The sequence below is a fragment of the Podarcis vaucheri genome (assembly GCF_965113315.1).
Source record: "Podarcis vaucheri genome assembly, chromosome: 17".
Classification (NCBI taxonomy): Eukaryota; Metazoa; Chordata; class Lepidosauria; order Squamata; family Lacertidae; genus Podarcis; species Podarcis vaucheri.
This window is the reverse complement of record NC_138755.1, coordinates 33,505,696-33,532,146: the sequence shown is the minus strand read 5'-3', so window position 1 is coordinate 33,532,146 and position 26,451 is coordinate 33,505,696. Positions and strand designations below refer to the sequence as shown.

Below are 26,451 nucleotides of genomic sequence, written 5' to 3'. Positions count from 1 at the left end.
TGAACTACACCTTGATTAAAATTTGCTAGATCTTTAATGGACCACAGGCCAGGTGACACCCTGTTGATTAGGCCTCCAGATGATGGAATAAAGACAACACAATTTCACTCCCTTTGACACATACAAAATCTCAAGGCTGTATCTCATATATATATATATAAAGTATAAAATAAAAACACATTTAGGAAACAATGTACATTCATCTAGGTTCAAGTCAAACATCACACCAAACCTTAACTTTTCATGGTTTTGGTGCGATGTCTAAATTGACAGATGATAATTTATTAACAGTCAGCAAACCAGAGTTAGAAACCATGGTTTGAAGTGGGTTTGGAAACCATGGTGTTCCCTAACTATAGTTTAGCACAGTCCAAATTCACAAAACCATAGCTATCACCATTTTTTGGTCACTACACCATGGAGGTGGAGGAATACATATGAAGCTGAGGGGACAAAAGCAAATAAGCAACTTTAAACTATGGCTTGCCTTTGGGGATTTAGAAGATCAAACCATGGCAGGCCTAGTTCTCAATGAAGTGGTCAACTTGTGTGTTGAGTGTACGACTTCAGACTTCGATGATGGAATACTCTTAAATATAGAATAATCCTGGAATTTATGAAACTAGCGTGTAAAGGAGAAGGCAAGATGTTCTGGTTTTCTATAGGGAAATAAATTTTTGTATGGAGAATAAGCAGTCACATGAACCCTTGCTTGCATTCTGAAGTAGTACAGACACAGATTTACCACCTTAATGAGAGGGGTAGACAGTCTGTCACAGCAAAAACAACAAGTCCTGTGGCACCAAGAACTAGGTCATGGTTTGTGTCTAAACTACGGTTAGCTATGTTTGACATGAATTGAATCTTAGTGTCTCATTGTTCCATGTGGTTATAGTCAGGGCTTTTTTTTAGCCAGAACTTGGCAGAACTCAGTTCCAGCACCTCTCAGGTGGACGCCATAGCCATTATAAGAGAACAAAGGAGGCGTTCACGGTTCTGACACTTCTTTTTCTAGAAAAATAGCACGGGTTATACTATTCAGAAAGTCTCTCACTGTTCTTTTCATCTTTGATTGGAAAAGAGCCACTAAACACAGTCACCGGAGACTTGTCAACTGATCTTCAGTTCCTCAGTTCCAAGTCGTCCATAAGGCCATTGAGGATATTATTATTTTTAAGAAGTAGCAAATTTTTTGCAACACAGTATCTTCTCTGTATTCTCTTCCTTCTTGATGGAAGGATGGAATCTTCTTCCACCTTGACCACTTGGATGGACGTAGCGGAGGAAGAAGGGGCATTGCACATGGAAGGAATGGAGTAAGTGGCTACTGCAAACATCGCTGACACCACTGAATCCTCATGAGCCCTCAGTGTCTGTCTCCATCTTTTTGCACCAACAGTCCCACATGCTCTTCAGCATCTTCTTCTTTTTACCAGATGTGGCACTTCACAGCTGGATTCACTGGTGATTTACTCGGACAGTGGAAGTGCCTGGAGAAATCTTCGCTGTTGCTTAGGGACCCAAGGACACGGAGTGGCGGGGGGCTGTGGGGATCTCTGTGCAAGAAGCTTTGCAGTCCTTCAGAGCTCTGGCGCCCACACATTGCCTGCAGAGAAGAGAGGGGTGTGAATAATTGACCTCTGGTTAACAAGTGAGTCATTTCTCCTCCATGTTTATGTCACGTTTCCACTCAGCTCTCGTTGTGGGAAAGAAAGTTTGGGGGCAGCGGAACCACACATATTCTAGAACAAATTGGCTTCTGGAATTTCCATGTAACGTAACGTAGGACCTTTAGGTCCTGATAGCTGCACGAGTTAAGGTCTTCTTTTACGTTACATGGAAAGTCTAGCCTTGAGAGAAGCACCCAAATAATTGTCAACTCTTTGGGGTGGTATTATGGGGCAGTTGTCCATGTCCGTTTTAGTTTTCTGCTCCACCATGGTCTCTTGTCAAAGAAATAAGTCTTGCAGGTTTTCATCAGGCTTCAAACATTACTCGAAAAGATGTTAAGCCAGCTCTGAGCAGCAAAACCTACACTGGTGGAAAACACCCATGTATAAATGCTGTTAGGTCCAGTGGCTTGTATGGGTCCAAAGTAGACAAACTTTTTTTCTGTCGAGGACCATATTTTTTTCAAGGGTAATCTGTGTGGAGCTTCATGCAAGTGGTGGGAAGAGCGAGAGTTGACAATGGGCAGACAAAAGGTTTTCTGCATTACATTAATCTGGAATAAAGATTACCCTGCTGCAGTTTTCACAATGACTACCTCAGATTAGAATTCCCAATTCCATGCAGATCTACTCAGAAGTAAACCCCACTACATTTGATGCAGTGACTCTCAAATAAGTAAAGAGATGAAAAGCAAGTGAAATTAATTCCTTTCTGACTTTAGTGTGCTGTACTATTTTTTTAAAAATAATTTTTATCATATAAAATACAGCCTCTTCTAATTGTTCTCAAACTACATCGGAAGCAAAAACAGCTTTAAAAGCCCAGGAGAAATGAAGAGCGACTGCTGTTGCCCTACAAAAAAATAGTTTTGTACTCGCTTCCAAAAAGAATGGAGGCAGTGTGTAAGGATGTGAGAGCTGAGATGGGACTGATGTGGCTAAAAGCCAGCCAGAGCAAAACAGAGGAAACGCGAAAAGGTAGCAAAGGGTACATTACATGGGCAAAGCTAATGAAGAAGAGCTGGTGGTGTGAGACCTCAGGCCAAGGTAACTTCTTCACCTCTCTGTGTTTTTCCAACCAGTTCTTATATGCCTGTGGGCAAAAGGGGAGAAAAGAACTCTCGATTACAAAATACATTTCCCTATTTCAAGCATGACTTTCCAACAGCATCCTCTGAATGGGAAACCTCCTTTGCACTAGGACACCCAGGGAACTTCAGTGGTTACTGAGAAATGCACTAAGAAACTCTGCAGGGTTTTGCTCCCGCCTCTTCTTTCCTCGATCCTTCTGGTTGTCGTCTTCCCCTACCTGTTGCAGCAGGAGGGACTTTTGTGGAGGGAACACCTGCCATAAACAGAAAGGCACCGGATCTTCTGAGTTGCACTCTGCTCTTCCCTGGTCTGGCTGGAAGACGCCCAGTGGGAAATGGAAGATCTGAGGTCCCAGCATCATTGCAGAGCCCCTTGTTATGACCTCTCATTCCCCAAGGGAGACAGTGCCCATCGGCAGAGTGAGAAATAGCCCTCTGTTTGCTAAGTCTTACAGGTTTACCGTATTTTTCGCCCCATAGGGCGCACCAGCCCATAGGGAGCACCTAGTTTTTGGGGGGGGGAATAAAGAAAAAAATTATTTCCCCCCCAGACGCGGGGCTGGGGAAGCCCGAGCTTCCCCCGACCCCAGCCCCCAGAACAGGCTGCTATCCAAAAGCCTAGGGAGCCCGCGGGAAGTCGCGTCGGTCTCCCCAGGTTTGCAGAGAGCTGCCCGAAGCCTGGAGCGCGCGTCACAGCGCGCCCCGGGCTTCAGAATGCAGGCAGCTCTCCAAAAGCCTTGGGAGACTGGCGCAACTTTGCGCCGGGCTCCCACAGCTTGCGGAGAGCCATACCGACCCCTCTCACTCTCCAGGCTTCAGCGAAAGCCTGCATTCACCCCATAGGACGCACACACATTTCCCCTTCATTTTTGGAGGGGAAAAAGTGCGTCCTATGGGGCGAAAAATACGGTATTCTCCATTTCTCCTCTGCTCCATCCCTTTTGCACGGCTCTGTTGATTACATCTGCATATAAGCTTGCCCAGTATAATCAATCTTCGTTTTGTATCATCATCACTGTATGTCTTGTATGACTGTATAGGCAGCAGTTTGACTTCACCCCTGTAGGCATACTCCATTGTCTCTCAAGACAGGCAGATACCAGCAACAGCAATGTACTGCCTTTGACCACACAGTCTTAAGGCAATTTACACCACAGAACAGAAAAAGATCTAAAAACAAAGACTAAAAATGATCATGCATAAATTCAAAATTACAAAGAAGTTGGTATTTTACATGGAGTTTTCACTCCAAGAGAGCATTGTACCCAAACCACTGAACATGTGTACTTGGGTGAAATTGTGTCTCCGCATGGAAATCTCCCACACCCAGTTTTTCTTAAGCTGAATGTGAAACATCTAGCAGCAGTGCTAATGGACAACATCATTGAGAGCAGGCACTAACACGCTTAAGATGATAAATTATGATCCATGAAAGCATGGGGACACAAAAACCCCCTACTCACTGTGGGGTAAACAATTAAGAAAGGTAAGTTCAAATGGATTTAGCAATAAGATATAAAAGAAGAAACAAGGCGGACCATAGTGGGGTGATGTGAAGAGGACCAGCTAAGAGACAGTGGCAACAAGGATATGTGGAAAGAGAAAACAGCATGGTGGCTGCAAGTGAGGACTGAGGAGTACCTGCAAGCTCTGATGATTATCAGATTTTGGTACCTGGTAAGCCATGGCAAGTCCCCCAGTATCAGCTGCATTCTCCAGGAGGGTGAAAGAGCCATTGATGCTGTGGCCCTTCAAGGAGTAGCTCTCGTACTGTTTCACAAGACAGTCTATACGTTGTGCCAGTGTTTTCATATCACAGGCAAGACAGTTCTCGGGTAACACTGTGAACCGAAAGGAAATCCAGGATAGTTAAGTCCCAAGTGGTGATCACCAGCAACGTGTTCCTTGGGAATCGTTCATTAGGCTAGAGTTCACATAATGAGTCCGTGATTTCCATTAATTCCTATGGGGAAATTATTAATGCGTACCTGTCCATGGAATTTTGCCCTCCAGAAGCCAAAATAAACCAGCAAAGCCCAGAAAAAATGCTCTTTGATTTGTTTGATTGCTCCCCCTCCCTCTCTCTGTTCCTCGGTCAACCAGCAAAAGGCAAAGAAGGAAAAAATGCTCCCTGCTTGGTTATCTGAATGTGGAGTGTGTGTAGCAAACTTTGGGTACTAACTGCTCATGTTTGGATTAAGTGTTTTTTTTCATAGTGAATGTTAGTAAAGCAAGACTGACATGATAAGCTCTGTACTCTACAGTCCCTAAAAAGGAGGTAGGGGGGACTGTATCATCCATGTGGTTACAAACAAGTCAAGGCCGGACTTCGTTTCTCCTTGGTCCTAGGCAAATATAGAGTCTACACAAACTATTTACCATTCAGAGCTCAGTTATTATGACATCATCAAAAACAGGGCAGCTTTAAATGTGCCTTAGGATGGGTTAAGGGTTTGGACATGAGCTGGATTGCTTCTACCCGGACACTGAGATCCAGCGCCGAGGGCCTTCTGGGGGTTCCCTCACTACAAGAAGCCAAGTTACAGGGAACCAGGCAGAGGGCCTTCTCGGTAGTGGCACCCGCCCTGTGGAGCGCTCTCCCACCAGATGTCAAAGAGAGCAACAACTACCAGACTTTTAGAAGATATCTGAAGGCAGCCTTATTTAGCCTTTTAATGTTTGATGCATTACTGTATTTTAATATTTTGTTGGAAGCCGCCCAGAGTGGCTGGTGAAGCCCAGCCAGATGGGCGGGGTATAAATAATAAATAAATAAATAAATATAATAATAATAATAATAATAATAATAATAATAATAATAATAATTGGGTTTCAACTAAAAGGGAGGCAAAGGAGTCAATACAGAACTTGCTGGGTTTTTCAGTAGATTTAAATTCTGTCTTAACTTCAGTTTGCATTTTACACTTTTGGTTAAGAATTGCTACCTGGCTAGCTACCCGATGTACTTAAGTCTTGGCTTCTGCTTCTCCTTTGCAAAGCAGCACTGGGAAGGGGCAATGTGCGATGGCCAGGAGAAAGCTGCTTTCCCCCCTTACCTCTCCTAGTCACATTCCCCACTGCTAGGGTTCCAGGTCCACATTGGTGAAGAAATAAACATGGCTGGAGCAAAGGAGGCTGTGGGTGGGTGGAAGGGGCACACAAAACCTGAGGGTGCATTGCTGGGAGAAGGGTTAAGCACCTCCCTCCTGCCTGTTACTTCTCCAATGAAAATTGCCTCCTTCCAAAGCCACTTTGCAGTTGAGAAATTGGTGCCTTGGGTTTCAGCACACAGAACAGCTGGGCAATAATGAGTTGTTCTGGCACTTAGGGAAGTAAGACCCCACAAGTTCAAATAACGGAAGGTGCAGCAGATTATCTACAATGCCTCCCACTACATACCATAATCGTAGAAGGAGTGCAGCAGTTCGTGTGCCATGAAAAACCCCATGGCTCCAAAGTTCACAGCGCTGAAAAACACACAAGACAAGGGCTTAGCGAAACCTCCATGGCTTGTAATCTACAGGCTCTCTATGTGGGAAGCCTGCAAAACATCAGCAAAGGGATGTAGGTTTTGTTTCCCTCCCCGTGGACTCCGTATTCTAAGTAAGGTTACAGGTTTTTTTTCAGATTGTTGAAGATAAGCATGGGAGAGCCATCATTATTTGTGCCCACATTTCTGTCTCACTAGACTTTCTGATCAAACTGCTTTGGCGGGTTTTTGGGGGTTTTCTTACTGCTATGTGCAGCATGGTTCAATGGAAGGGCAGCAGTTCTGCGAGCAGTTCTGCGCCACTTAGTCCTTACCTGGGAAATTCGGTATGGAAGAAAGGGTTGCGGAACATTCCAGCAGGGAAAACGACAGCGTGTCGCCTCAGTGAATAGTATGAATGAACAGACCACGGGGGAACTTCCCAACTGGAATAGAACATTAAAAAAAAGAAAGAAAGATGGTGAAGGAAGGAATGACTTGGGCTATGATTTTTATTCCATATCTCGTTCCTCCTGATCTACTCAACGGGCCTCACCTTTGTAGTACAGTGGTACCTCGGGTTACATACGCTTCAGGTTACATACGCTTCAGGTTACAGACTCCGCTAACCCAGAAATAGTGCTTCAGTTTAAGAACTTTGCTTCAGGATAGGAACAGAAATCGTGCTCTGGCGGCACAGCAGCAGCAGGAGGCCGCATTAGCTAAAGTGGTGCTTCAGAACAGTTTCAGGTTAAGAATGGACCTCCAGAACGAATTAAGTACTTAACCCGAGGTACTACTGTAACACTGTAGTACAGTCATACTTCGGGTTGAATGTGCTTCAGGTTGAGCGCATTCGAGTTGCGCTCCGCGGCAACCCGGAAGTAACTGAGCGCATTACTTCCGGATTTCACCACTCGCGCATGCGCAGACGCTCAAAATGACGTCACACGAATGCGCAGAAGCACCAAAATGCAACCCACACATGCACAGATGCACTGCCACGTCTTATGTTGTGTTCAGGATGCAAATGGGGCTCCAGAACAGATCCTGTTCGCATTCCGAGGTACCACTGTACTGGTTCAAAAAGAGATGCACTCATTACATTATAGCCAAAACACCAAGGGTTGAGATGCAATTGTGAATGAGCTATCACGGGAGCTTTCATATCACTGGAAATTATCTCATATGCAACAATTTTTCATTGAAGTCCTCTCTCATATTCCCCTTCCTGCCACCAAGTGTTAAGTCATTAAGTAATCTGATTCAGGGATGTTTCTAAAATGAGCCCTATCTAAACAACTTCGCTGCTTTTGGAAGTTCCAAATTATTTGATCTTGCACTACTGAGTTAGCAATCTGCTGGACTTTCTTCAGACCACAGAGCATGAACTACGATTTTGCCGGGTACCGCACATGTACATTGCTTCGATTACAGTGTAAAGAAGATCTTGATGCTACCACATATATGTGGTAGTGGATTAGTGCAAAGATGCATAATTAATGCTGTAGCAAATTGTGATGTGCCAGTCCTTGGATTAATTTTTGAAACTCTCTATATTAAAACAAGACACGTAGAATGGGAGTGAATCCACAAAACAGAGAAGGGACTGAACGGAGCAAAGTCACTTCTCCTTGTTATGTATCACTGTCTGTCTTGCATTCACATAATCTCTCCTTCATCGTACAAAGAGAACATACTTATCCTGTAGATGGGGATTGATGAGTCTCAGGGAGAATCTCTTCCTCAGAGACTTCAGGCAGGCAACTACATTATGGAAGAAGTGATCTTCATAAATCTCCAGCTGAAAGAAAAATCAAGCAATAGGATTAGAAGGGGAGACGGAACAAAATTTATTGGCACTCTTAATATACAGACAAAATGTAAAAGTCAGGTGCATTAAAAATGCACCAAGAGTTTATTGAATATATTGTAGACGAGTCATTTTAAAATACGGCAAAATAAAAAACTATGGAACGCAATAATAAAATATAATAGTGACTGAAAGACAGGCAGAAGAAGGACAAAACAACCTGATGTGGATTAATAGCACCCTGAGGGCACAATCCCAAACCCTGGTGGGAGCTTACATAGTGGATGAAAACTCTGGTTTGCAGCTCTTGCTGCAGGCTGGTGCAATGCAGAGGCTTGGACTGGGCCCATTTCCACAACTTGCGGGCAGCTGGGCTGACTTTGCATTCAGCAGATCCTTGACTAGCCCACCCCCCTCAACACTCCATTTTCAGAGTATATGCTAGTGGGAATATCACCTGCAGTAGCTTCAATCAAATACAGTGGTACCTTGGGTTACATACGCTTCAGGTTACATATGCTTCAGGTTACAGACTCCGCTAACCCAGAAATAGTGCTTCAGGTTAAGAACTTTGCTTCAGGATAAGAACAGAAATCGTGCTCCGGTGGGGCAGCGGCAGCGGGAGGCCCCATTAGCTAAAGTGGTGCTTCAGGTTAAGAACAGTTTCAGGTTAAGAACGGACATCCGGAACGAATTAAGTACTTAACCCAAGATACCACTGTAGTTTAGATGGGCACAGTCAGGTGTTCCATGGTAGTAGACACACACACACACACACACACACACACACACACCACTGCCTTGTCCAACTCCCACCCTGCACAGCAAACTGCAAGTTTGGATTGCTTTGTAAACTGACAAACATGTTTCACTCACAAGGCAAATATTAATAAGCAGATTAGCTGCTCCACTGTGGAACCTGAGTACGCAGTCTATCAGGCAGGCTTGTCTGAATATGGTTTCATGTTCGTCTGATTTAAGCAAATACTGCGAGAAAATCCTCCCAATCACCAGACTGTTAAGATCTAAGCAAAAAACATGCTCTAGTTGAAGTTTCCAAAAATCCACTGTAAATTCCTGGAGTATCCAGCCACACATGAACAAAATATGCCTACTCCCTGTTTTTCTTGCGCTGGATGATTTGAAACTTTAACTAAAGGATCTCTCGCCATTAGCAGTAGCAGCAGCAACAACATGGCTTCTTTCTTCCCCCCTAATTGTGTTGGCAGTCTGGCCACCATTTTGCACCCCCCTCCCAGTGCCCCAGAGCTAGCATCCTACTGTGTATATGTGGGTGGGAAGGTACGGCAGACGCCGTAAAAAATGGTTGAGGAGTATTTGAGGAAAATGTCGAACTCATCTCTCTTGGAGAGGAGCCAATGAGATAGTAGCCACAGGCTGGATTCAAATGTCACTGGAGAAGCATGAAACAGAGTTCCAGGGCAGTGAAACTGAAACCTTCCTGTACCACGGGAACCATCTTTCAGGAGGCAATACCATGGAACTGCAAGCAATGTTTGATCCACTCACCTCTTGATACTCATTGTCAACTTCATCTGTTTGGAGGATGCTCTCTGGGTAGCCAATCTCCACCTGGAGGCTAGAAATCTAAAAATACAGGAAAATTATCAAGAGGACTGATGTTGTTTTGCTTTGAACATCCAGTGGCACCTTTTAAATTATATACATGAATGTCAGGCTTGGGGAATTCTCTCCCTCCCCCGGTGGAAGCAAGAAGCAGGGCGGAAACCAAGATAGTCCTTCCTAATGAGTTTATTCAGTCATCACAGTGGGAGACAAAGAAATCCAGTCATTCCCCATTAACGAACGCCGCATTCTGCACTCTTAACGAATGCTGTGTTCTGGGAGAAGGAGGCATCAGTTTTGCTTTCCAGTGACGTGTCAGCTGGCTGCTCTGCCTTCCCCTTCTCCTAACACCTCATAACCCTGCTGTTCCCTTGTGTCCGAGATGTGATCTTCCTCAGAGCCCTACTGTAATTTGATACTGCTTTCCCCTTCTCTGGAAGCTACAAGAGAAGGGGAGGGCGATCTCCACCATTCCTCCTCCTCTTCAGTCCAGTCCCTGACAATGAATGTGGAATGTAAACAAATTCTTCCTCCTGAGATTTAGATATGTGACTATTACTCAAGGCCTGGTCCAGAATACACCTCCCGTATCCCTTCACTAAGGTGGATAATGCAAGCTCAGATGTACGCAGACCTCTGTCAAAGGACTGTGGGGCTTGAACCAAAGACCTTAAGAGTCCGTTGCTGGGACTTAGGCTGGTGAGCAATCTAGGGCTATGTAGCTTCAAGCTCAGATACTGAAGAAAAGGAAGTATGTAATATCAGTCCCTGTGACTAGCAGACATCTAGTGAGGACTAGTATAAATACTAGGAGCCTGGTCAGCTCTTGACTTGTCAGTAAATTAACCCTTCTGCCTGCTACATTCATGGATCCATCTGTGGCCCAACCACTGATCTCAAGGACTTTGAGCTGGAGAACACGATTGTTCTCCAGATTTGGATTCTCATGAAGCCACATACCCACACCTTAGTCCTGATAGCCATCCGGGAACACATACATACTTTCTCCTTGGCCTCTTGGCGGGCCTGACTTCCCATCCACTCCACTTGATCCAGATGGCTGTGGATGGCATCTCGGATCTCAGAGAACATCTGCTCAGCCTGGCCAGAGAAAGTACAGAAATCGCACAATTAAGGAAACACATCAGTTGCATTTAGACATAATGCTACACCATAGTTTAGTGTTACATGAACAAATATCAGGTTCACAAGCCTCCCATGCAGCTGCGAGGAAAGGACTGGAAGATTTTGCTTCAGTTTTCATGTAACTGCTATTTGTTTTATATATTCCGTAAACTGCCCAGAGTGGCTGGGGAAACCCAGCCAAATGGGTGGGGTATAAATAATAAAAATTTTATAATTATAACTATAATTATTTACAGACCTGGACAAATTGTGGTTAATCTTCTGTGGGAGAGGGAAGCTAACTTTAAATCATATTCAATTCACTTTTATTCAGAGCAGACCCAGGGAAATAAATGAACATGACTAACTTAGGGCTCTTAATTCCAACAGGTCTACTCTAAATAAAACTAAGTTGACTAGCGCCAAACATTTCTGATCCTGTCTGGTTTCCCTAAGCCATAGTTAACATTAACATCAGTTCAGGGTTCATACATAACAAAAAATGGGGTTAGTCAAAATGGAAGCAAAAGCTTGATGTTGGACAGGAAGAGGAAATGGGGAGCCATAATTCTGAGGCTTCCCATTGCACATAACCCTAAACTATGGTTCAGCCAAAGGCATTGCTATAGAAATGATGTGTCACTGACATTATTATTATTAATTTAATTTCTATGCTGCTTTATATTTTTTTTGGGGGGGGCAATCTCAAATCAGTCTACAACCTAAATTAAAATATCAAAACAATCCAGAACAAAGCATTACTGAAGAAAGTCAGATATAAAGTATACATTTAAAGACAATTAACATCCATTCAAACATAATTAACAGGAAACTAAAATATCCTAAACATTTGTTAAAAACCACGACAGAGGAGGTCAGTTGTAGAATGCACATTTAGCAAAGTCAACAAAAAAAATATCTTAAACTTTTCAAAAGAAAGCATTACTGAGTGAAGTCAAATATAAATGGAACATTTGAAACAGCATAACTAGCAAAAGAATAAAATGTTCTCATAAGCATAGAACCTATCTACTGCTGTAGGGGAATGAACCCTGTTTTAGTGAGCTCGTTAACCTGCCTCATCAATTCAATATCATTCAACATCATACTGTACTATATCAGCCCACATGGCCTGGCCTACCATACAATGTTAAAACCTTCCAGAAACACCAACAATGGCAGAACCCGCTGTGCACTTCCCTTTGTCCTCATAAAGGTAGCACAGCTGACTCACATCAGGATAACATTGCTGTGGACAGATATTTTATCTAGACATAGATTTCCTGCATCAGTTCTACAGGAACCACCAGAACAAGCAATAAGAGATGCATGGAGGGATTTGCGAGTGGGCAGAGAAAACCAGGCAGGTTTTCAAAGCCCAGGTGAAACAGCCAGGAGATGGAGAGATTGTAGAAGCTCAGCTAGAAAGAAAGAATAGATATGAAGCAGAGGGGAAAGGAGAAGGAAATGCTGTAAAAACAAGACTGGGAGATGTAGATGCTTGGGAGCAGAGTAATCAAGGTGACCCTAAGCCATGGTTGGCATAGAGTTATTGTTGTTGTTGTTTAGTCGTGTCCGACTCTTCATGACCCCATGGACCAGAGCACACCAGGCACTTCTGTCTTCCACTGCCTCCCGCAGTTTAGTCAGACTCATGCTGGTAGCTTTGAGAACACTATCCAACCATCTCATCCTCTGTCGTCCCCTTCTCCTTATGCCCTCCATCTTTCCCAACATCAGGGTCTTTTCCAGGGAGTCTTCTCTTCTCATGAGGTGGCCAAAGTACTGGAGCCTCAGCTTCAGGATCTGTCCTTCCAGTGAGCACTCAGGGCTGATTTCCTTAAGAATGGATAGGTTTGATCTTCTTGCAGTCCATGGGACTCCCAAGAGTCTCCTCCAGCACCATAATTCAAAATAATCAATTCTTCGGCGATTAGCCTTCTTTATGGTCCAGCTTTCACTTCCATACATCACTACTGGGTAGTGGATGTGAATTCCTTACTCTCCAGCGGTATTCCCCCTGCCAGAATGTGTTCTCCCCTGACCAGTCAAGAGTCAAGAGCAGCCATTGCACTTAGGTAGGATATTAGTTGAGAAGGGCAGCAGGATAAAGGAAAGCGAATCTAGGTCTGGCATTGTTGAATACCTACGAGATCCTTGGCCTTCTGGGGGAAAATCTCCTGCACAACCATCTTCCCAAGTATAGGGCCAAAGAACATGCTGGTCTCATGTAGGCATTTTCTCCAACGCTCAGCTCTTACCTAAAATGGAAAGAAAGAAAGAAAGAAAGAAAGAAAGAAAGAAAGAAAGAAAGAAAGATGAACACTATGGCACAATCCACAGGGAAGCTCTCCTGAATAAGTCCAAAGATGAATAAGAGCTACACAAGAGTCTGCTGCAGCTGTCCATGCGCCCTACAACGCTGACATTAAAATATCTAGCTTGGGAAAATGAGAGCAAATGCTGAACTAAAAATGCCCCCCCTTGTATGTAAGCGCGCGCGCGCACACACACACACACACACACACACACACAGTCCAAGCAGTTTTCCCCTTGCCCTGCCCCTTTCTGAGCAAAAACATGCTCCTTAGTGCTAACTGGAGCAAACATCTATCTGGGGAAACCGAAATTGCTGTTTGCTCCAACTGAGCACTAAAGAGCAGTTTTCCCTGGGGGAAAGCAGTGGGGCAACAGGAAGTGTGGCTAAGCCTTTCGTCCCTTCCTTGAGCACCAATGCCCCCTAATGCCCAAGTGGAAGTTTCTAAGTGGAACTTCCAGCTCACTGTTAAAATGTGGGAGATAAGGGAACTAAGCTCACCGTTTCTGAGTTTGTTGCCCTACTATTCAACTTGTCTGTCAGTTCCTGATGAGCTTCCTCGAATTGTCTGTCCAGAGCTGGGGACAGATTCCTAACCAGATAGAGTATCATGTAGATCTGTAGTACATCCCTGCAAAAAAATAAAATAAAATAGAATGTGAGCGGTTCACTTCATCACAGGTGCATTTCAAATGTGCAAGAATAAGAAGGCACAGGTATGAGCAGAGCTTTTTTCAGCCAGTGCTCACAGGAGCTCAGCTCCAGCACCTCTCAGGTGGGCGCCATTGCCATTCTAAGAGAACAAGGGAGAAGTTCGTGGTGAGTTCCAGCACCTCTTTTTCCAAAAAAATAGAATTGGGTATGAGGTTTACAGAACCCTAAGAGAATGGGTTTTAAGTTATCCAATAGTACTTCTGGCCCTAACTATTCCCTTACCAAAAAAAATCACTGCACACCACTGTGTAGCACCACACACCAGCTCCTCACCTTTTGTGCCGCCATTCTCCAATTAGTTGCGACATCCCTTTCAAATATTCCATGTCATGCACAGCAACTGGTTGATACATGTTCAGCTGCACCGGGTAGAAAGCAGCCTGGAGGCACAACAGCCAATCAATGGCAGGAGCCTTTTCCTTAAAAGAGTTTCAAACAGAATTAAGTGATTTTACAGGGGAAAATAATTACAAAATGCCCAGTAAGCATTGCTTAGTAATGGTTGTTGAAGTGAAAGGCTCATACTGTGGATGAATGAATGAAGAACATACCATGCACTGGAATGGGCAATCAGATCCTATGCCCGTGTTCATGTGAAAGTTCAATAGTGCATACTTCCTTGTAGGGGCAAATGGGAGAGGTAAACGGAAATCTACTCAGAGGAGACCCATGAAGTGCATGGACATGACGAACTTAGGCCCATTAATGGGTCTACTCTACTGTAAGTAGAATTTAGTTGGATGAAACCCATAAAATAGAAAGCACCCACCCAACCCTCGCAACCAGAACATGAAAATCTTATTGGGAAGTGTCTCAGTAAGATGCTGTAGGTCTATAACTTATGCCAGGGTTAGCCTCCAAGGATTGTGCCTAAAGCCAAAATCACATATAGTCAAAACCCACTGGGTTCAATGGCAGGCAGGATTGCCAAAGTCATTTTTTTTCCAGAACACTGCCCACTTCCCTCCCACCCCCATATTTATATTTGTATTTGTATTTGTATTTTTTATATTTATATTTTGCTGTATGCATAAAGCTGAATGCACACAAGTTAAATGCACGTAAGTCGCAGGCTTACTGTATAATGAGTGCAAAACCAAAAGAAACTTGCTGAAGCAGACCAAAGATCCTTCTACAGTGGTACCTCTGGTTACATACTTAATTCGTTCTGGAGGTCCATTCTTAACCTGAAACTGTTCTTAACCTGAAGCACCACTTTAGCTAATGGGGCCTCCTGCTGCTGCCGCACCACCGGAGCATGATTTCTGTTCTCATCCTGAAGCAAAGTTCTTAACCTGAGGTACTATTTCTGGGTTAGCGGAGTCTGTAACCTGAAGCGTCTGTAACCCAAGGTACTACTGTAATCTAGAAGTGGCCAGCTAGATGCTTCTGGGAATCCCACAAGCGAGGCATGAAGGCAGTAGTACTCCTCCACTGACTGTATGCCTCTTAACTCCAGTTTTTCAAATGAAGGCTACCTCTGACTCCTCCTTTTCCCAGACCCATGCTTCTCCTCTTTCTCCTTCCATGGCAACCAGACACCCTTCTACTTAGCCTGCCTGTCTATGATATAAAGAAGACTCAACTGATCAGTGCCAGACATTTCAAAAACCTCCTAGTGCATTATAATATAGATTACTCATGAACAACAAAAAATGGAACCATTTCAGGGGGGAAAGACCAGTATGTCCTGTAAGGGCAGCCTTCATCAGATCTCCATAATGAACTGGATGGGAGCGATTCAACAACACACTGTGCTGAATGTGCCATCAGCACCAGAAATTCAGCTTGCCAGATTAAATGATGCCCTCTCTCCCCACGTACTGTTCTGGAGTTCTCCGGACACACACACAGCAAACCAGTTTGGGGGGCACTGGGATACATGAAGAGAAACTCGCATTGTGCAACCAGACATTCTTGTGCAGGGTACAGTATCTGTTGATGGGACTTGTTAGGTGAATACCACCTGACATATTTGTTATTCTCCACTAAAAGGTAAAAGGTAAAGGACGGTTAAGTCCAGTCAAAGGAGACTATGGGGTGCGGTGCTCATCTCGCATTCCGGCCAAGGGAGCCAGCGTTTGTCCACAGACAGCTTTCTGGGTTATGTGGCCAGCATGACTAAACCACTTCTGGCACAACAGGAGACCGTGATGGAAACCAGAGTGTACGGAAATGCTGTTTACCTTCCCGCTGCAGTGGTACCTATTTGACTACTTGCACTGGAGTGCTTCCGAACTGCTAGGTTGGCAGGAGCTGGGACAGAGCAACAGGAGCTCACCCTGTCGCTCGGATTCGAACCGCCGACCTTCTGATCGGCAAGCCCAAGAGGCTCAGTGGTTTAGACCACAGCGCCATGTATGGCTGCAGGATGTATATATACCTGCAGCTCCTTGATGGTAGTGGAGTAAAATAGCATCCGTTTTTCCTTTCGCATCTTCAAGGGTGTAACTGCCTTCTGGAGGTTGGAGATAAAGGAGAATGCCAAGGCGATGTAAGTGGTGGTAAGGTCTGTACGCCCTCCCATCAGGTGTCCTAGCTTTGTGAGGTACTGGAAGTACAAACGCAGAACCTGTAAATGAAACCTTGCTGTCAAACAGAATCTCCATCTCTGAGGCATCCATTAGACCAAAGTATAAAACTCTTCAGATACCTCCTACCGCTCCCTAGGCCCCTTTACTATCCACCTGTCCTTGAACTCAACCCATACTTAAGGTTAAAGGTAAAGGGCCAATTCTGGGGTTGTGGCGCTCATCTCGCTTTCTTGGCCGAGGGAACCAGCGTACAGCTTCTGGGTCATGTGGCCAGCATGATGAAGCCGCTTCTGGTGAACCAGAGCAGTGCACGGAAATGCCGTTTACCTTCCCGCCAGAGCGGTACCTATTTATCTACTTGCACTTTGATGTGCTTAGAAACTGCTAGGTTGGCAGGAGCAGGGACCGAGCAATGGGAGCTCACCCCGTCACAGGGATTTGAACCACCGACTTTCCGATCGGCAAGTCCTAGGCTCTGTGGTTTAACCCACAGCGCCACACGCGTCCTTATACTTAAGATTAATCACTCTTAAATATAATGTAGGTTTCTCTGGCCAAGATTATTTGAATCAATGCAGACATTGGAAGGTGACACATGCCTTTTAGTTACACCACGTTTGGATTACTGTAATGAGCTCTATGTGGGCCTGCCCTTGAAAAGTGCTCGGATACTTCAACCGGTGCAAAGAGCTGCAGTCGGATTGTTGGCCAGGGCTGGTTATAGGGAGCATACGACTCCCTTGTGAGAACAGCTTCACTGGCTACCAGTCTGTTTCCGGGCGCAATTCAAAGGGAAGGCTGTGACCTATAAAGTCCTACACAGCTTAGTTCCAAGCTATCTGAAAGACCGTCTTCCTTCATACGAAGCTACCCAGGTTTTGAGATCTTCAGGGGAGGTTCCTCTCTTGGTCCCGCAACCTTCCCAGACATGCTTGGGGGGGGGGTCACAAAAGAGGGGACATAGCTGCTCCCAGAATTTGGAACTCACTCCCTAGAGAAGCTAGACAGGCGAAGAGACTTCCGTGTTCCACCAGACTTTTGAGAATTGGCTGCATTTAATTCCAGGACGAGTGCTGTACTGTTTTTAATTGTCATTATTGGTATGTTTTAAACAGATTTTATATATGTATATAGTTTAAATTCTGCCAGTGTTAAATTGCATTTTAACGATGGATTTTTCTATCTTGTTTATATCTGTAAATTGCCTTGAGTCCCATCACGGTAAAAATAAACAGATAATAATATAGCATATGTTGCCTGGGGTCTGAAACCAAGTTCCTGGCAGTGGGACCCCAGCATAGGCGCCGACTCCATGGGGCCTGAGGGGGCCCGAGCCCCCTCAAAAATTCATTTGGGGGGCTCCGCCCCCCCAATAATCTCGGGCGCCCCTCCAGCAGAGCACCACCGCCACCCCTCCCCCAGCCCAAAATGCACAGGGTCGGGCTGCATGCCTCCTGCCCTCCCTCCCGAGCAAAAGCTCCACCCAATTTCCTTCGGAGCTGATTAATAGGCGCAGCATGCTCTCCCCTATTCGCTCAAGAGGAGGCGGCGCCACTTTATCTGCATATTCATGAGCTTATTTATTATTCATGAGCTTTCGCGGGCTCCCCCAATATTTTTTATAAGTCGGCGCCCCTGGACCCCAGCATCTTATCTTCTGTGCCACAAGGTCAACCTGTTAAATGATGAGCAGCTAGCCTGCCACCTCCTGCTCTTCCAGCACTGCCACAGCTGATGGCCAGAAGATGGCACCGAAGATACAAGATCCACCAGGCGACACCCCCAGCCAATCCAGTTCTATTTGGCCCTGTAAAGACCAAACTGACTCTGGCCTGATTTCCCCATATGTGCCACTTTTTGAATTTCTATTTATCTTCAGACTAGCAGCCCTGGAACACAGGCATGGGCATAGCCAAGGGGGGCAGGGAGGGGCACCTGCCACCCTAAATCAATAATAATAATAATAATATTGGGTGGCTCCCAACAAAATATTAAAAACATCATAAAACATCAAACATTAAAAACTTCCCTAAGTTTCCCTAAGAATTCCCTAAGAATCCGCGACCAGAAAGAAGAGGAGTTTCAAGAGGACTGGAGGAAATTCAAGGACTATTTGAATAAATATTGTAATATAAAAAATTAGAAATTACTTGAAAGAAACAAATAGGCCTAGGATTAAATTAAGTCATAAATAAATAAACGGGATTTAGAATGTTAAGAAAAGTGAATAAGATGGACTATAATTGGAAATTGTTTTAGTTTAATAATGATATTGGAAAGCTGTTACTTTTAATTACAAGGAAACTCAGAAGGGAGGGAGGGATTTGGGGAAGTCAACCAAGAAGTTTAAAAGGTTGGATTTGTGAAGAATTAAGTTTGTTGTTATTGTTTATCTGTTTATTGTTCCCCCTCCCCCCCCTTTCTTCTTTTTTCTTTTTCTGTTATTGTGTATCATCTCGCTTTGTGGTTTGTGTTATCACGGTGTAAAATTTAATAAAATTTATTAAACAAAAACAAAAAAACTTCCCTAAACAGGGCTGCCTTCAGATGTCTTCTAAAAGTTTTGTGCTCATTATTTCCTTGACATCTGGTGGGAGGACGCTCCACAGGGCGGGTGCCACTACCAAGAAGGCCCTCTGCCTGGTTCCCTGTAACCTCACTTCTCGCAGTGAGGGAACTACTAGAAGGCCCTCGGAGCTGGACCTCGGTGTCTGGGCTGAACGATGGGGGTGGAGGCGCTCCTCCTGAGGTTCTGCCCCCCATAACAAAAGGCCTGTCCCCCCCAAAAAAAAAATCCTGGCTATGTCCATGTCCAGAGGATATGTTTGCACATGCAAATACACTTCCTCAATTCTCAGCAGTTCCATAACTTTCCAAACAATGGTTTCTCATACCACACCAATGAAGGCTGGCTGTGGAAATACTCCACCAGTGACCCAACTGTCATGTAGGACTTTTTACCTGGGAATAAGTCCCTTTTTTCTTGAACTGTGTTTCTGGAGGCAGCTCAAACTCTGGATGGTCAATCTGAGATAAGAAGACATGGACGGAATAAATATGAGTGTCATTATAGATGGGGTAACAAAAAAAAAACAATAGCCAGAAGATTGTGGGGGTTTAATGATGCCAGAGTTGCAACTCATAAGGGGAGGGGAATAAGGTGAATATTGAACGCTATGGAAATCCCTCCAATGGAAACAGCAGGGCCCGCAGCAAATGTCTACCATGTCAGCGCATGCTGTTTTTAATTGCATTTGCACAGGTGGCCATTTGATATGCATGCACATTGCACACATGTATACAGTGGGATCTGCCCCAGTGCTCCCTTATCAACTCAAGTCCAAATTGTACCAGAACTTGTACTTTCTCAGCGCTCTGTATGCTTGGCTGTGTATTGGACAGCACCAAAAGGTAGACAGTTCTAGACCTGCTCATTGGTTTCTGATTTGCAGTTGTTTAAAGGCTAAACAAGGCTGATGAAATGAAGGCAGCTAACCAGGCGTAGAGTGTTGGGTGAAAGGCTTGTGGGCTTAGTTCAACTTGGGTACTAAAAACAAAGAGCTAGACTCTGAATACGACCTGTCAGTGGTGCCTTGTTCTTTAATTCTAGCTCTGTGTCTTTTGCACTTGGCTCAGTTTGTGGATTCTCTAAAACACAAAACAGATCCAGAACTCTGCCCACCCACAGCATGTACTGACTGGTAGCAGCTCTACAGGATTTTGAGCAGCAGACTTTCTTAAAATGCTCCCCTGTATGACTGTACTTCTCATGATCCAACTCTGACAACTAACTTTTGCCTGCTGGTGTTCCCTACCTGGATAATATTGGTGCTTGGATCAGAGGCATTAGGTCCCACATAGGCTTTGAAGAAAGGGAACGTATTGTATTTTCCCATGAGTATCTGAAGAGTCTGGTTAAAATCTGTCTCCTTCCAGGTTCCTGTGATATTCCAGCCACCAATCTGTGCAAATACAAAATGAGAGAGTTGGGTTTTGTTTTTCACAATTTCGAATAAATTCCACCTGAGTGATGTATGAGGAATCAATGTTTGATTGATGTGAATGTTATGATCACTTTATCAGTTACAGAAAAAGAGAGGAAGATTTGTGATTACTATAGCACCATTAATATGCATGGCACTTTGCAGATTAGCAAAAACCCAAATTTGAGAAATCCTTTCCCAAAGGTCTTGCAATCTAAATTTCAGTAGTGGGAGGCGCTGAAGGAGGGGAAGAGATAAAGGTAACAAGGACAAATGAGAGCAAAAGCCAAAAGGTGTATTAGCCTCAACTTGAGATATAACAGGAAATAAGGGTAGAAAGATAGGATAGGGCACATTGTAAGGAATGCTGGTGTTTTATGGATACATGCCAAAAACGAATACAGTGCTACCTCGGGTTACAAACAGTTTGGGTTACAAACACTTCAGGTTACAAACTTTGCTAACCTGGAAGTAGTACCTCGGGTTGAGAACTTTGCACCAAGATGAGAACGGAAATCGTGAGCCAGCGGCATGGCGGCAGCAGGAGGCCCCATTAGTGAAAGCATGCCTCAGGTTAAGAACGGTTTCGGGTTAACAACAGACCCCCGGAATGAATTAAGTTCGTAACCCGAGGTACCATTGTATTGATACAACCTACCAAACAATCACCAGCTCATTAGTGACGTGAGATGCAGGTTGATTATGAGTTGAGCTTTTCCAACTTACTTGTTGTTTTATTCTACTGCTGGTAGGAAGAGGATGGGCCTAGATATATTCAAGGACGTATCTGTGCAAGGGGGGGTATATGTGCACATCTGTGTGCAGTCATCACCTTATCTATGAGCTCCTCCAAAGGCTGAGCACCTCGAGCTTCAATCTGTTCTGTATTCATGCAAGAGGTGTAAAACTGTACAGCTTTCTCCTTTGCTGAGCTGTTAGACCCCAGGTGTGGCTCTTCTGAGGAAGAGAAGGCAGGTAACATACAAAAAACGGTTGGACGTTAATAAGCAGAGCAAATTAACCTGGAGATGGCAGAAGATAAAATGCGCAGTGAAACAGCAATGCTGGCAGCTTGATCAAGAGGCAGAACCAATGCCACTCTTAGTCATCCTGCTTCTTGGCCAGTCTTTCTTTTGCCTCTGTCTATATAGTATACAAAGGGACGCGGGTGGCGCTGTGGGTTAAACCACAGAGCCTAGGACTTGCCGATCAGAAGGTCAGCGGTTCGAATCCCCGTGATGGGGTGAGCTCCTGTTGTTCTGTCCTGTTGTTCCGTGCACTGCTCTGGTTCGCCAGAAGCGGCTTAGTCATGCTGGCCACATGGCCCGGAAGCTGTATGCCGGTTCCCTCAGCCAGTAAAGCGAGATGAGCACCGCAACCCCAGAGTCGGTCACGACTGGACCTAATGGTCAGGGGTCCCTTTACCTTTACCTTTATATAGTATACATAGCAAAGATGGGCTGCATACTACACTGGCAAGAAGGCAATAGGAAGGTATGGGGACGTGTCATGGCTAGTTCTGAAGTCTAGACCCCGATGGGGAATTTTGCCAGTTGTGGCTTCTACTGTCACTGTAGTTTTGTGACCTGACGGTGCTAAAAGGGCAACAAGAACCAGAACACAGTGGGTGCTAATGATGGGGCTGAATTTCAAATGTAGCGTAGAACTAATTAGCTATTTCTTATGAGCTATAAGAATTCTAGCCATTTACTTAGAATAGTGCAATCAACGTGGCCAACACTTTGCACAGTTCCATGATTAAAAAAGGACAAGTCCCTAAACTGCAAAACATGCAATATAACTTTTGACAGTGAGGAAGACATCAGGGGGAGGGAAGGGGGCAAGAGGAATCAAAATAAGCAGGAATTAAAAGGAATGGATATATGGGTATGTATAGTCACATGTGCTTAGGCTCAGTATATATTAAAAACAACCTCCTTTCCCCTTAAAGTACATTTTGGTTCAGCACATCGAAACAGCAGGAAAATGTTACCTAGTGGTGGCATTACCACATCAAAAGTTAACATCTGAAATGGTTCTGCGCAAGGTATGGTTCTATTAATGATGGATGGATGCACCAGTTGGATGAACCTTCTTATGATGGCATAGGGTGAACATTATTCGTGCTAGTGGTGCATATGTGTTCTTGTGATGGATGATGTCTTGACACGTCTTATTGGAATAGGTTCCTCACCCCCCACCACAATAGTAAAGGATTCCGAACACAGCAGCCACCATCTGTCTCTTCTCCTTACCTAAGAGCCGCCTCATGATCAGCTGGTTTTCTTCCAAGAGCATATCAAAGACATTCGCCAACGGCATGTTTAGCCCCCGCGTGTGGTTAGCTTCCCAGTTGCCACAAGTGTAGCTGTAGAAATCGTCACAGGGATCAATGGTGTTGTTGTGGGAATTCAGCAACCTCAGCAGGAACGCAAGGCATGTTGTAGTGTTGCATGTTTCTGGAGAAATGTAGAGACAACGTTTAGCAGAGAATAGGCAACGGCTGTAGGGAGGACAAGGGAAGTGTGCAAAATCGATGTTTTGCTCAGGCTTGTGCTGACTTGTCAAAATAGCACTAAACCAGCGTTGAGGAACTATGCAGTTACACTCCAATTTCCATCAGCCCCAGCCAGCAGGGCCAATGGTCAGGTGTGATGGGTATTGTAGTCCAACAACTTCTGGATGGCCCCAGCTTCCCCAACACTGTGCTAAAACCATGGTTTAGCATTACATGTGGACACAGCCACTGGTCCCAGCCACTGGCTGCCTACATTTCAAAGGGAGCGAACAAGTGATAAGGGGAAATCCCACATATGGACAAGAAAAGGGTAAGTCAGAGGGAAGGAGTATTCTAGTACCTAGGTTACGTGTAACAGCAGTGAAGATAATGACTAGCAGGAGGCCAAGGAAAGCGATGAACAGCAGAGCACAAAGGAACATGATTTTGGCTTTCTGATGTCTTTTCACAACCTCTCCTGAGTCCTCATATGCCTGAAATTAGAAGAAAAAAAGTATGTGAAAACAGAGCCATCACTTCTTCTCACTTAGGGGATGTGGTTGTGCTCTTCTCTTCACATCACATAGAATGTATTCATGAAAATGCTTACATGAATGCTTACAGTGTTTGGAACATCTCTTTTTAGAACAATATGTTGTTGTTGTTGTTGTTGTTGTTGTCGTCGTCATCATCACCTCTGCTTCATTCAAACTTCTGCTCTTGTTTTAAACAATCACTTTCCCCCTCTTAAGGTCTTTTCTTCACACTCCCGTGCAATAGTTTGTTGTTGTGCAAACTGCATTGATTTTTCCTCCCCAACCCCTCCTTGACTTCATGCAAATCCAGAATTGTGATAAGGCACTACAAACCCTGCACGGGTGGGAGGGGGGATTGCACAGTGACATTCTTACATTTTTATTATTTAAAATAAAAAAAATCCTTCCAGTAGCACCTTAAAGACCAACTAAGTTAGTTCTTGGTATGAGCTTTCGTGTGCATGCACACTTCTTCAGATACACATTATTTAAGGAAGAAAAGTCCAAATTCATGCAAAAATTATGTTTCCCGTATGTGACCCATTCTGTACCTTCACTCATTCAGAGAAATAAATAGCTCCAGAATATCAGCAATGCCCAAGTGCACTGCAGACAGCCCCAACAGAGATCTGAATGATTTCAAGACTTCCAGAACTTACCTTGGGTTGCACTTGCAGTTTTTTCATACTCGCCCTGCAACATTTCCAAAGAAGAAAATATGGATACCCTTATGAATCTCTAAAACCCCATTCTCATACCCAAGGATCACTGCCTGAGCTCTCTCTCCCGCAATTGCACGTTTTGGAATTTCCATCTTTTATTCTGAAAGTTGCATTTTAAAATGCAAAGACATTTAATGCAATATTTAATATCCAATACAATCCACCGTGGATCATCTGGCAATACCATATAAAAAGCAACAATATTTACTGTCCAGATAAGACCCTACTTTGTAGGGTGGGAGGCAGGACACTGGAATTTTGTAACCATGTATGTGCGCATGTGTGAGAACATGTACAGAGTCAAGGTGCATCTTTCCCACCACTCAAATATCTAACATCAAGGAACCTGGGAAAGCAAGCTCAACCTGAAAAACTCAAGTGCATGTGTGTGCCTGCTAACAAAATTGTTAAAAGGTATTTCTGGCATCTTCCCAAACGGAAAAAGAGTTATAGCCTTCTACAAGAGACTGGTACCAGAAAACAAGATAAACAGGGACAGTTGGAGTGTATCTTTGACATAAATCAAATCTTTGGAAAACTAGGACTAAAGATACTTAATAGACTACAGCAGTACCTCGGGTTAAGTACTTAATTCGTTCCGGAGGTCCGTTCTTAACCTGAAACTGTTCTTAACCTGAAGCACCTCTTTAGCTAATGGGGCCTCCCGCTGCTGCCGCGCCACCGGAACACGATTTCTGTTCTCATCCTGAAGCAAAGTTCTTAACCCGAGGTAATATTTCTGGGTTAGCAGAGTCTGTAACCTGAAGCATCTGTAACCTGAAGCGTATGTAACATGAGGTACCACTGTACTCTATAATGACTGCACAGGTGCATCAACAAAAAATGGCAACTTTTTAAAAAAGTAAAGAAAACATTGTATTCATATATCTCTTGGAGCAAAACTATTATAAGAATAAAAGGTAAAGGTAAAGGGACCCCTGAACAATAGGCCCGGTCGTGGCCGACTCTGGGGTTGCTGCGCTCATCTCGCTTTATTGGCCAAGGGAGCCGGCGTACAGCTTCCGGGTCATGTGGCCAGCATGACTAAACCGCTTCTGGCGAACCAGAGCAGCACACGGAAACGCCGTTTACCTTCCTGCTGGAGTGGTACCTATTTATCTACTTGCACTTTGTCGTGCTTTCGAACTGCTAGGTTAGCAGGAGCAGGGACCGAGCAACAGGAGCTCACCCCGTCACAGGGATTCGAACCGCTGACCTTCTGATCGGCAAGTCCTAAGCTCTGTGGTTTAACCCACAGCGCCACCCGCATCCCATATTCTAAGAATACCCATTGCTTAATTTCTAAAAAGAGAGACCTCTGGCCTAGTATGGCTGTAGATGACCCAGGGGGGTGGAACGGTATTCTGTACATGCTCAAATGCACTACCATCTTAATCATTAATTAATCTGCCCTAAAAAGGTGGGCCTGGCATTGAAAACTCACAAAATTCATTATTGACCTGTGGATCGGGATGCTGGAAACAAATACTGTTTTGAAATTTCAAATTCTGCATTCCAAAACTCGCAACGTAAAATCTTAATGTCAGAAGTCTAGGAAAAGCCGTTGTAACCCCTGACCCAAGTTATTTTGGAGCACGTAGACATGTACCAGCCGGGAAGATAAGCAAACAGAAGAGGAAACGCAATTGGGTAAAAATAATAAAAGCACAGAAAGAGAGGAAAGCTGGCTTTTGTACTACCTGCTGTGGAGTCCTCATGATTTCACTGCAGAGTCTCTAGCGAAATGTGTGCTCCTGAAGATTTCTTCCTTCCTTCCACCTTCCCCTCAAGGGCTTGCAAAGAATATCATTCCAGATCAGAGACAAAGCCTTCCTTCCCTTCCCTAGCTGGAGGCACAAAGGAGGAGGAGAGGCAGAGAGGGTTGGTCAAAATAACATCTTTCAAGAAAGCAGAACTTGGAAGCTTCTTCCAACCCTCCCCTTATAGCACCCTTTCCTCCTGGAACATACAGCAGGTCATAGCCACTTTTTTCCCCCTGCCCACCATTTCCTTCTTCTTCCTGCAGCATAACTCCATTGTCTCAGGATGGATTCAATACTGCATGCAGCCTTTGCCTGCCCCTCTCCTTCCCGTGCACAATTATCTTGTGGGTCACAAACATTTGACGTTCATACCTTGGCAGCCCGTGGCTCGTGCTATCCTTCTGCTGCCTCTTGAGTCCTGCCCATCTTGCCGCAGCTTCATGCGCCTGCTTTGGTCTGATATACGGGCTGCTGCACGCTGCTTGTTTCAACCTGCTACAATGGGGCCCTCAGGCCTCTTTTAATAATCAAAGTAGGAATAAATGGGAGGTGTGAATTCCATTGATCCTTCTTTTTCTCCTCCACTCCCCCTAGAAGCAGGGGTAATAAGCTAAATGCAATCACCCAGAC

The 26,451-nt window shown here is 44.5% G+C and overlaps 1 protein-coding gene across 6 annotated transcripts; it reads right to left on the bottom strand.

The window, feature by feature from the left end:
* Window positions 1-194: 194 nt before the first annotated feature.
* KEL (Kell metallo-endopeptidase (Kell blood group)) lies at window positions 195-26,351 on the bottom strand. Of its 6 annotated transcripts, none has more exons than XM_082204794.1 (20): window positions 26,194-26,351; window positions 25,759-25,905; window positions 23,996-24,029; window positions 23,162-23,294; window positions 22,559-22,762; window positions 21,136-21,260; window positions 20,136-20,282; window positions 19,282-19,347; window positions 16,170-16,358; window positions 14,060-14,205; window positions 13,574-13,703; window positions 12,906-13,016; window positions 10,633-10,731; window positions 9,574-9,651; window positions 7,931-8,034; window positions 6,566-6,676; window positions 6,161-6,228; window positions 4,436-4,602; window positions 2,668-2,763; window positions 195-1,606 (listed from the first exon to the last, which is right to left on the bottom strand). In XM_082204794.1, exons 3-20 carry the CDS (start codon window positions 24,020-24,022, stop codon window positions 1,430-1,432), a joined length of 2,178 nt encoding a protein of 725 aa, XP_082060920.1. In that variant the 5' UTR covers window positions 24,023-24,029; window positions 25,759-25,905; window positions 26,194-26,351; the 3' UTR covers window positions 195-1,429. The 6 variants fall into 6 exon arrangements, with proteins under 6 accessions (XP_082060920.1, XP_082060925.1, XP_082060922.1 ...); XM_082204799.1 differs by having other exon boundaries at window positions 16,170-16,337; XM_082204796.1 differs by having other exon boundaries at window positions 21,136-21,257.
* Between the last annotated feature and the right edge of the window lie 100 nt (window positions 26,352-26,451).

What these genes read in the sequence shown, in the direction of transcription:
- KEL (XM_082204794.1), bottom strand. Translation starts at nt 24,022, where the DNA reads ATGAAAAAACTGCAAGTGCAACCCAAG. An exon ending in GACTTGCCATGGCTTACCAG is followed by an intron (nt 2,764 to 4,435) that starts GTACCAAAATCT and finishes TTTTGCCCACAG; the next exon opens with GCATATAAGAACTGGTTGGA. An exon ending in TCTTCATTAGCTTTGCCCAT is followed by an intron (nt 1,607 to 2,667) that starts GTAATGTACCCT and finishes TCTTCTCTGCAG; the next exon opens with GCAATGTGTGGGCGCCAGAG.